At 45.9% G+C, this 11827-nt stretch overlaps 1 protein-coding gene across 1 annotated transcript; it reads left to right on the forward strand.

Annotated features, from left to right (window-relative positions):
• The first annotated feature begins 315 nt into the window (after positions 1 to 315).
• Positions 316 to 11408, forward strand: DLK1 (delta like non-canonical Notch ligand 1). Its single transcript, XM_035105864.3, has 5 exons — positions 316 to 515; positions 3149 to 3212; positions 6144 to 6274; positions 8128 to 8272; positions 10318 to 11408. The coding sequence occupies exons 1-5, from the start codon at positions 446 to 448 to the stop codon at positions 11024 to 11026; spliced, it is 1119 nt and encodes a 372-aa protein (XP_034961755.3). The 5' UTR covers positions 316 to 445; the 3' UTR covers positions 11027 to 11408.
• The last annotated feature ends 419 nt before the right edge of the window (positions 11409 to 11827 follow it).

Raw genomic sequence — 11827 nt, forward strand, 5'->3', positions numbered from 1 at the left:
CCGGCGCCCCGTTCCTAGGTGGCATGTCTAATTCCATTGCGCCCTCTTCTTCGCCTCCGTGTCCCCCATTTCTCTCCTTTCCTCACGTACAGGTAATATTGCATTCCCCGCGAGGTGGCGGCGCACACGTGAGAATGCGCCCACTTCCCTCCGCCTCCTTCACCAGAACGTAAGAGGCTCGCCCAAGCCTGGGAGGGGGCCCCTTCTCCGCAAGAAGAGCCCTCCTCGCTCCTCCTGCTGCGGAAGACGCGCGGGTGGACCGGACCTCCCTCCTTTCCCTTCCTGGGAAAAGAAAGAAAGGAGGGAGTCTCTAGCGGGAGACGCTGCGCATCTGTTTGCGGATGGGACAGCTGTCGTGAGCCGAGCCAGCCGAGGCGCGCGTCGTCTTCGTCTCCTCCCATGCGGCGTGGGGCATGACCCCCTTCCCCAGGCGCGTTTTTGGGAGATGGGGTTCAAGGCTGCCCAAATCATCTGTTACTTCTTTTGGCCGCTTGCTAGCATCCCTCTTGCCCAAGGTAAGGAGATCCCGGTGGGAATGGGATAATAATGCTCACGGCGTCGATCCTCGGCGCCCGGCGCAAGGCTGTGCATGCTTACTCGCGAGTAGATAGATCCCTCTCGTGTTGGCGTGGCACGCCCAAGGCAGGGCGCATCAAGTGGGGTCCACACTCTGTCCCTTGCGAGTCCTTTTTTGTTCTTTGCTCGTGCTTCTGTTGTCTCTCTTGGCGCAGGTCGTGCGGCTCCCAAGAGTTTTGTTCTCTCTTCCGCTCAATTGGGATGCGGAGCGAGAGAGCGAATTGTGTATGATCCATGCCATTGCTTGTAGATCCAAGAACTGGCCGCGGTGCAGCGTACTATCTCTCTCGCGCCCATCTCTATTAATAACCCCATTTTCAATATTTGGCAAAAGAGTTCTTACAAACTCATTTGAAAATGAACACCCACTTTTCCAATCTGTCGTTTTCTTCAATGTGTGTGTGTGTGGGGGGGGGGGTAGGTTGCCTCTCCTACGTATATACGTAGGTAGCAGCTGTAAAGACTGCAAACTTTCTCCCAATCCTCAGTATTATTTTTAAACAAAGCTTTTAATGCCACTGTAAAGCTTTCCTGTTGGAAATATCTTCCAACTATTGGAGGGGTGTGTGTGTGTCATTTCTGTGTCCTGTCCCGTCTCCCCCAGCCCCTCAGTTTACAGAATCATAGAAACCCTGCTTAGCTTTGTGCTAGCAATTTCATTGCCGCACCACTATAGAAAGTTATTTACATTCTCCACTCCATCTAATGTAATTTGCTCCTGGTTTTAAGGTCATTGATGGTTAAGTGCATTTGAGATTAAGGCTGGAAAAGTGTCAGTTTATAAAATCCAGCTTGTGTAATAACATGTTTCAGTGTGAGCTACGTTGCACAGAAATTTTACACATTTATATTTGTTTTAGGGGCATGATAAACTCCAGTTCCATTTATTTAAGTGGAGCAGTTGTAATCGCATGCTTAATTCTGCTGGTGAAACTTAAAAACTGAACTTTCAATGCTTCTAGGGATATAATAGGACTTCTGAGTGGACATGAATAGGATTGTGCTGCCAGTGTTCTGATGTTGGTATGCCTGTTCATTTTTGCAAAATATGAAAGGGGGGGTAGTATAATGCCCAGCTCTATTAAATGTTTCATGTATCAGTTAACTTCCACAATCACTGTGTTTGTGGTCAGCCTATGTGTCCACATTCTCCTAAGCAGAAGAATGAGTCCAAATATAACTTTGTCCTTAAATGCATCATATATTTTTCAGAAGGGACTTTGGTTCATGGTCCAGATCTATGTATGATTGCAGTGTCAAGATCTGGATTAATATTTTCCACTGTCATATAGCTCATAGGATTGTGTTCCACTGAGTTCAACAAGATATGATGCCAAATAAGTGTATATAATATGACTGTGGCCTTAGAGTGCAGCAGTCTAGTGTATATTTACCCAGATGCAAGCTCCACTGTGTTCAGCGAGGCTTAGAGTCCCGGAAAGTGTGCACAGGATCTCAGATTTTAGTTCCGAGTAAACATGCACAGGTTCTGGCAGCAAAGCCTGATTTTATTTTGTCCTACTTAGGTGATACATTTCACAACACTATTAATGTAACGAGCTTCAATTAACCTTTGCATTTCTTTGCAGTTTAACCAAATTAGTTTTTCCCAACAAATGTGTTGTTGGACACATTTAGTGCTTATGTTGTGGGATATTTGGATGTCAAGACATTTTGGAGTCAGGAGCTGCTATTAATTAACATTTGCTTCTAAATGCACTCCTTTAGGAGTAAGCTCCCTTGAAGTCCATGGGACTTCTTTCAAAGCAAAAGCTTCAAGGAGGATAATATATCCAAGGGCATGAATATGAAATGAGAATGGATTAGTCACAGATGGGTTCTTTTATACAACTTGAAACTGGCATCACTTGTTTTGGAAATTTTGCACTGCGTTTTTTTCTTTTTTTAAAATATACACATCCAATTTTATGCTTTTGCTGCTTTCTTATTTGTCACCCTGGCCTTTTTGGGGAGGAAGTTCAGGATATAAATTTAATGAATAAAAACATTATTGTGTCAATGGCAATTATAATACTATTTAGAAGTTTGTATTGCGTTTTGTTTTCAGCTCTGAGGCTGGTCACAAGTAGTAGCTACAACAAAATTTTACAGTATGAAGTGCTACTTTTCTGGATTCCAACCACTCAAAATCCCACCCCCAGTTTTGCCCCCCCCCCCCCGCCGCCGCCGCCGCCCTACTAAGCATGCTGAGACCTCATTACACTGCTGAGGTGTTTTCCTCCCCGCCCCCCAATTTTGCCCCCCTCCCTTAAAGATGCCTTGTGTTTTTGCAAACCTTGGGGTTTCCCAGGCCTGCTGACATCTCCCTCCTGTAAATGGATTGTACTGTTTTGGCTATATAAGCAGATTTAGAAGGAAATAGTTTCAAACGTAGAAAACAGATATAGGTTCTAAAGCTATGCATATGTTTTCGTCAACTGCTGTGTTGCTAACGAAATATTTGGATGTGTAACATTGTCATTTTAAAGTGGGGTCTTCACTCTAAAACAGAATGAGGAGCTCATTCAAGAAGCACTTCTGCAATATTATGTTGTAAATCTTACTATTTTAGGTGTCGAATGTAAACCTGGTTGTCATCCTGTAAATGGATATTGTGAAGTTTCAAGTGAATGCAGGTAAATTAAGATTTTTATGTCCAAGCAAAAGAGAGAGCTTGTTTCGGTTAATCATGCTTTTGAACTCTGTTCTGTTTTCAACTAACAGGAGCATATTTGTGTGCAAAATGTAATTCAGTAACCAATGCTTTAATTAATAACCATGCAATCATTTTACCCACACCTGATTTATATTTATTATAGCCCGAGCAACACTTAAAAAGCAGTCTAAGGCTGCAGACCAATGTAAATTATGAGGCACAAGGTTACCCAGCACAATAAAACAGCAGTAATTGTTTAATTAGTTAATTTATTATCTTTGCATAACACTTCACACATCCAGAGGCACTCCAAAGTGTTTTATAATTATGCAATGCAAAATATGAATTGCATTTAAAAAACCAATTAAACAATCCAGATATGAAGCACTAAAAATGTTTGTCCCCAGAAAAAAAGCTCACAGGATATCCTGAAGAGCTCTGCTGGATCTGCATCCGTTTCTCACAGTGATCAACCAGACGCTTCAAGGGGAAGCCCACAAACAGAAGCCGAGAGCAGCCTAGGATTCCCAGCAACTGTTGTTCCAAGGCATATTGCCTCCCCAAAGGATGGACACCAATAGCCATTGATAGTAACAGTCCTAAAAAAAAAAAACTTTCTTTGCAGAGAAAAGAAAGGGCATGTTATTTTAAAGTGGGTTTCTTTGTATGATGCTCAGATGCGAGACACAAATGATTTTGAAATCCCATTACTCGTAATCTGGGGAACCGGGTTCGCGTCTCCGCTCCTCCACATGCAGCTGCTGGGTGACCTTGGGCTAGTCACACTTCTCTGAAGTCTCTCAGTCCCACTCACCTCACAGAGTGTTTGTTGTGGGGGAGGAAGGGAAAGGAGATTGTTAGCCGCTTTGAGACTCCTTCGGGTAGTGATAAAGCGGGATATCAAATCCAAATTCCTCCTCCTCCTCCTCCTCCTCCTCCTCCTCCCCCTCCTCCTCTTCTTCTTTGCATATAGGGACCCATTAGAGCAGCAGCAATTGTGCTGATCATCTGCTTGGAGAGAGGAGGGCAGGGTACTAAATCAGGATAAGAATAGAAGTGTCTGCTGGGTCAGGCCAGTGGCTCACCTGGTCCAGCATCCTGTTTGCACAGCAGCCAATCAGATGCCTGTAGGAAATTTACAGGCAGGATCCTGGACACCTGATTGACGCTATTATCAGTTTCATTCTGTTAAGCATACAGAAGCAGGCTTCCATCCACAGGTGACCTCTAGGTGGGGGTTAAACTCTTGAAGCAAAACAATCCTGATTCCAGTCCAGCAATACGTTGTATGCGTTGATCTCTGCACATGGCAGAGTGATGCTCTCCTGCCCGCAGCGGGTCGAGAGTGGAACGAATTACCTAGAGGTGTAGCGTAGAGGGCTCTCCCTCAACTGGAGGTCTTTAAGCAGAGGCTTGGCAGATATTTGTTGAGAGAGCTCCCTGGCTCTGGGTTTCCACTGACCAACAGGGCCCTCTCCAGCACTGTGATTCTATAGCACAGGGGTGGCCAACTCCCAAGAGACTGTGATCTACTCACAGAGTTAAAAACTGGCAGTGATCTACCCCCTTTCTTAGGGGTTCAGGTCAAAGTTGTTGAGATTTTTTTTTAGGAAGGCCCATTTCTAAGGCGTTCAGGTCAAAGTTGTTGAGCTTTTTTGAAGCAGGAGGAAAACCCCATGGGGGTGGGGAAGAGCTAAATTTTGGAGCCTTTTGGGGTGGAGCCAAAGTTGTTGAGCTTCTTTGGGGGGAGCCAGTGATCTACCAGTGATCTACCACAGATGTCCAGTGATCTATCGGTAGACCACGATCTACCTGTTGGACGTGCCTGCCACATTCAGCATGGTAGCACATTACAGAAGCATGGGATTGTAGAGTTGGAATGGACCCCAAGGGTCCTCTAGTCCAACCACCTGCAATGCAGGAATCTCGACATGCGGTTCCCCATCCAATTTGAAACCATACCACACCCTGCTTAGCTTTGCAAATGTGCTAGCGGTTTTATTGCTGCACCACTAGGAGGGGTACCAATGTCCTCTAGATCAGTGATGGCCAAACTTGGCCCTCCAGCTGTTTTGGTACTACAGTTCCCATCATCCCTGACCACTGGTCCTGTTAGCTAGAGATGATGGGAGTTGTAGTCCAAAAACAGCTGGAGGGCTAAGTTTGGCCATCACTGCTCTAGATGTTGCAGACTATAACTCCCAACATTGGTGAGCATTGACTCTGCTGGCTGAGGCTGATGGGAGTTGTAGTCCAAAACATCTGGAGGACAACACATTGGCATGGGGGCTCTGGATTGGCAGTATAAAGTGGAACCGGGGGGGGGGTTGTGAAATGAACTTTGCTAGCTGCATTAGATATACAATGTGCCAACAACAGTTTGAAAGGTTTCTAATTAACTGAAATCCATGGTTTCGTGCCAGATTCGGTCACCGGGCTTATGTTCTTTTCACTTTTTCTTATTGTTTATTTCAATAGTGCATGATAGGGCAAATCAAGCCATCTTATTTTTGGAAGCTCACCTGTTACACTTTCCAAACTCTTAACTGTATTTGCAAAGGAGGGCTTATCCCAGCTTGATATCTTAGGTACTTGATATAGAAATATAGAGTTAGAAGGGAGCACAAGGATCATCAAGTCCAGGCATAGGCAAACTCGGCCCTCCAGATGTTTTGGGACTACAACTCCCACCATCCCTGACCACTGGTCCTGTTAGCTAGGGATGATGGGAGTTGTAGTCCCAAAACATCTGGAGGGCCGAGTTTGCCTATGCCTGATCAAGTCCAGCCCCCTCCAATGCAGGAGTATGCAGCTGTCCCATATGAGGATCAAACCTGCAACCTTGGGCATTATCAGCACCATGCTCTAGCCAGCTGAGCTATCCAGGCTTGTTTGACTGTCTTTTCTTTAGGTGTCAGCCTGGTTGGCAAGGCCCTCTCTGTGACCAGTGCATCCCTTTCCCTGGCTGCCTGCACGGGACCTGTGCCAAGCCGTGGCAATGCATGTGCGAAGAAGGGTGGATCGGCAGCCTCTGCGACACAGGTTTTTCAAACCTCTTTTGCTTCCTCTGCCCAAGCTCCAGGTGGATCGATCCATACAGTTACAGCACCACCTGGTGTTACAGATAGACAGTTACTTTAATAGCACTGTCTCTCCCTCCTTTTTGCAACAAAGGCACCCTGGAGTTGCAGCTATTCAGATGAGCAGATCCTTAGGGTTGCCGTGTGACCTCTTTGTCCAGGACACGTCCTCTTTTTTCAGGGGTAAAATTTGTGTCCGGGTGGATTGTTTTCAATTTGCCAAAATGTCTCTGGCTATAATTTCTGGATGAGACATAGACATAACTGGTGGCTGAAGATTTGCTTTCCGCTTCTCTTCTCTTCTTCTGCCTTGCCCCCCTCGGCAATATATCACAGCTCCTATAGCCTGCATATAGTAGGGGTATTTAAAACGAGAGTCATCATAGCATCCTCTTTTTTGCTCTTCAGAATATGGCAACCCTCAAAGATCTACTTAAGGCCAAACTATATATTACATGGGAAAACTGGTATATAGTTTTAATCTTAAAAGTACCAATGTGCTCCTGACACAGTGAGGGAACTAAAGCAGGAGATTTGAGGTGATTCAAATTTCTTGTTGCTTCTAAAAAGCTGAAAAATCTCACGGTTTGTCCATTTCGAAACAGAATGCAAGCAGATGTAGGTGGTCTCAGCAATGGGAGTGCATCCACATCTGCCCCCTGATTTTGTTAGTGGGTGGGTGAAGATCAGAATCGCCACATCTTTCTTCATTCACCTGACGCATGTCCATGGAGGAAAAGGTGTGGATCACCTAATTAGGGGGAAGGTTTTCACATGTATCTCGAGTGACCACACCCACTCTGTTGGATGGCAAGACGCAGAATGAATTGAGGGGGGGGGAATGAAAGGCACAAATACAGGGTGGGAGACACCTGGCTTGAGAGCAGTACATGTGAAAAGGATCTAGGAGTCTTGGTAGACAACAAACTTGACATGAGTCAACAGTGTGATGCAGCAGCTAAAAAAAGCCAATGCAATCCTGGGCTGCATCAATAGGAGTATAGCACCTAGATCAAGGGAAGTAATAGTACTACTGTATTCTGCTCTGGTCAGACCTCACCTGGAGTACTGTGTCCAGTTCTGGGCACCACAGTTCAAGAAGGATACTGACAAGCTGGAACGTGCTCAGAAGAGGGCAACCAAAATGGTCAAAGGCCTGGAAACAATGCCTTATGAGGAACGGCTTAGGGAGCTGGGTATGTTTAGCCTAGAGAAGAGAAGGTTAAGGGGTGATATGATAGCCATGTTCAAATATATAAAAGGATGTCATATAGAAGAGGGTGAAAGGTTGTTTTCTGCTGCTCCAGAGAAGCGGACACGGAGCAATGGCTCCAAGCTACAAGAAAGAAGATTCCACCTAAACATTAGGAAGAACTTCCTGACAGTAAGAGCTGTTCGACAGTGGAATTTGCTGCCAAGGAGTGTGGTGGAGTCTCCTTCTTTGGAGGTCTTTAAGCGGAGGCTTGACAGCCATCTGTCAGGAATGCTTTGATGGTGTTTCCTGCTTGGCAGGGGGTTGGACTGGATGACCCTTGTGGTCTCTTCCAACTCTATGATTCTATGAGAGTGAAAATGGCATGTTGAGGATGAGCATTAAGAATTCCAGATTGAGTGAGAACTGCTTGTTTTGTGCTACAAGCCGATTTGTGTGCATGCACCTCAAGATTCATATGTTCATAAACATACGGTGCAATCCTATGCCTGTCTGCCCATCGAACTGAGTGGGATTCACGCCCAGGTAAATGGGTATAGGATTGCAGTAACCCTACGAAGATAACATTGATTTATTTTATTTTATTGGTATTATTAATATAGATGTTCATCCCTGCTCTTCAAAGCCTTGTACAAATAATTCAACCACTTGTATTGAAACTGGCGACGGAGGATACATTTGTTTGTGTGCTCAAGGATATACTGGGGAAAACTGCCACGTGAAAAAGGGCCCTTGTATAGTGAACGGGTAAATATGGATAAAACTTGTGAATGTCTTACTGCTGTCTTTTATTAGGCTGACACCTACAAGCATTTGCATATAGGCAGTGCCGGATACACGTATAAACTAAACAAGCTATAGCTTAGGGCCCCACTCTCTAGGGGGCCCCCAAAAAATTTAAAGGAACAAAAAAACTGGATGTACATTTCCAAAATATAAGACAAAAAAACCCAAATAAAATAAAACTTACATACAGCAATTGTGTTTTGTGTTGTGTAGGCTCCTATGATGTAAGTAAAGGGCCCTGCCTGCTAGCCTGCTCCCTAAAATATCACTGCTTTACTCATTTATATATACTGTATAGGGTGCCTACATTCTGCACATGCAAATGGCTTGAGATACCTATTAGGTCCATAAATTACTATATAGCATCAATTCAACACAATAAGCAACGACAATTTCTTGCTGACAAAGACAGCTGGACATGTAAAGGGTCCCATTACCTTCAGTAGCTTAGGGCCTCATCACACCCAAATCCGGCCCTGCATACAGGGGAGGGGGTCCCCAGCCTTTCGGAGTACATTGGAAACTGCCATGGGCACCACAAAGTGCCCATTTCTCAGAAGAGAAAGTGGCAATGCCCAGACCACTGCCTTGCAAGCAGGCAAACACACCGCAAAACAAGCAGAGCAGACCACCACAACAGTCCCCACCAAAAGAAAAAAGTGCCAAAATACTCTCAGATAAAGAAGGATTAGGAGTGTGTGTTGTTGCCCACCAGAGGTCAAAGAGAACAACAATTATCAGACCTTTGGAAGGCATCTTAAGGCAGCCCTGTTTAGGGAAGCTTTTAATGTTTGGTGGATTTCTGTATTTTAATATTTTGTTGGAAGCCGCCCAGATGGGCGGGGTATAAATAATAAATTATTATTGTTGTTGTTGTTGTTGTTGTTGTTGTTATTATTATTATTATTATTATTATTATTATTATTTGCACCATGTTGAGGATTCCAGGTATAGGGCACCAGGTTTGTGTATTCAAATGCCTCTACCATTCACCCATTAAGCAGGTAGCATCTAAGAGGAGCATGTGAGTGAAGGAGGGCAAAGCTACCTTCCCTCCGCACTGTCCGTCTCTCTTAGCACATGTCTCCCCAACACAGCTTGTTCCTGGCTTTGGAGATAAAATAATAATTTCTTATACCCTGCCCATCTGACTGGGTTGCCCCTGCCCAGGGCCGGCGCGTCCATTAAGGCAAACTAGGCAGCTGCCTAGGGCGCCAAAATGGAGGGGGGGTGGCCAGCCTACCCGCCGCCCCCCGGTGCTGCCTGGGGCCACCTCCACTGCGCCTGTCACTGTTGATCGGCTTCAGGCCAGTATCCCGAGGCGCGCGCGTGCCTCTGGAGAGTGGCCTGAAGCCACTCAACAACAGCTGACAGGCGCAAGCCTGGGGAGCGCGAGCCTGGGGCCACCTTGTCGCGCCTCTCAGCTGTTTTTTATTTTATTTTTGTTTTTGTTTTTGTTTTTTCTACTTTTATTTTTTTCTATTTTTTATTTTTATTTTCTCTAATTATTTTTCTATTTATTTATTATTTTCCATCAATTTGGGGGGGGGGTGCCAGAAGGTGATCTCGCCTAGGGCGCAAAAAACCCTAGCACCGGCCCTGCCCCTGCCACTCTGGGTGGCTTCAAGCAAAAATACAGGAAACAACAACATCAAACATTAAAAGCTTCCCTGTACAGGGTTGCATTCAGATGTCTCCTAAAAGTCAGGAAGTTGTTTATTTCCTTGACATCTGATGGGATGGTGTTTCACAGGGCGGGCGCCACTACCGAGAAGGCCCTCTGCCTGGTTCCCTGTAATTTCACTTCTCGCAATCGGGGAACCACCAGAAGGCCCTCAGAGCTGGACCTCAGCGTCCAGGCTGAACGATGGGAGTGGAGACGCTCTTTCAGGTAACAGGTATATAAGTGGGGGGGGCGGAGCTATTTCATTCTACAGGAGGGAAAATACCATTTCTGGTTTTTTTTCATGGATTTCCCCTTCTGCCTTTGTTGTTTTGAACTCCAGTTCTCCCTGCCAGAATGGAGGGACCTGCGTGGACAACGGCGGGTTCGCTCCTCACGCCTCCTGCCTGTGCCTTCCTGGCTTCACTGGCATCTTTTGCGAAATAGATACAGATGACTGCGAGTCGAACCCCTGTGAAAACGGAGGGACGTGCACCGATATCGGGAGGGGCTTCCGCTGCATCTGCCCCTCTGGTTACGGAGGTGTGTTGTGTAGCAGTCCCATCACCATCTGCACTAGTGGCCCGTGCAAAAACGGTGGGACGTGTCACCAACGCCCTGGTGGGAGCTTTGAATGCATTTGCAAACCGCCCTTCGCCGGGGTCACCTGCGCTTCTTCCAGCAGAAACGCGAGCGTCGGTGCAGAGGCTAAACACAGGCTGAACCACCACCCGCGCCCAAAAGCTCACCACAAACCTATTCGCCCCCAAGAACCAGACGTCTTGACTATAAAAGAGACGGTCGAAAACAGGCAGCGGCTTCTCAGTAAGAGTCAGGTGATCTGCTTCCTGGCCCTCGGCTTGCTGACGTGTCTCGTTGTGCTGGGTACAACTGGGGTTATCTTCTTCTCCAGATTTGAAATGTGGCTAGCAAATGCCAGATACAGTCATCTGGTACACAAGGAGAGAGATTGCTTCCTCAAGGCCAACGAAGGCGAGAACCTTTCAGTGAACATCATCTTCCCAGAGAAGATCAAACTGACTAATGAATGAGGACGAATGATACAGTCGTCTGGGCTGGGCCCAAAGCCTTATATTTCGCAACGTGTGCTCTTGTCGTTTCAAGTGGTTGGCTTTCCTTTTTTTCCTGGGTTTGGGACCGATTGGCAGACAATTAAATTGACTGTGTTTTTGTCACCTAAAGAAATTTCCCATTCCCATTATAGTATGATTTCCCACCTACATACGCACACAGAATCATATGTGGTGAACCCACGAATCTTTATTTCCTTTAAAAATAAACAAAAGGCAGGTGATACTTTGTGGAAAATAAGAGAACTGATGTTATTGTACTGTGTATAGCATGTCTGGCCGTCATGCTACTTCTAAGTCGTTTTCCAGTGCTTATTTTCTAATAAAGGATATTTAAGGGCTATATTGATTTATCTGTTTTCAAGGGTCTTCACTGTGCTTCATTGAAACCGATGTAGGCTTTTAAACTTTGATCTGGTTCAGGCTGGTGCTCTCTTTCAGGAGTGGGGAATTTCAGGCGCTGGGGCCTAACAGGACCCCCAGGCCTCTCTTATGTGGCCTCTGGGGCTCCTCCAGGCCATACCTCAGGGACGCTGAGGATCATCTAGTCCAACCCCCTGTGATGCAGGAATATTCAGCTGTCCCATACGGGAATTGAACCTGCAACTTTGGCATTAATAGCACCACACTCTAAACAACAGAGCTTGAAATTGTAGTCCCAACAACAACTGGAAGGCTGTTGCCTTGAAGACTATGCCTAGTCCACTTTGAGTTTGGCACGAAATACCACTTTGAGTTTGGCACGAAGGCATGCAAAAACCC

Source organism: Zootoca vivipara, chromosome 1 (genome assembly GCF_965207765.1).
Source record: "Zootoca vivipara chromosome 1, rZooViv2.hap1.1, whole genome shotgun sequence".
NCBI classification, from domain to species: domain Eukaryota; kingdom Metazoa; phylum Chordata; class Lepidosauria; order Squamata; family Lacertidae; genus Zootoca; species Zootoca vivipara.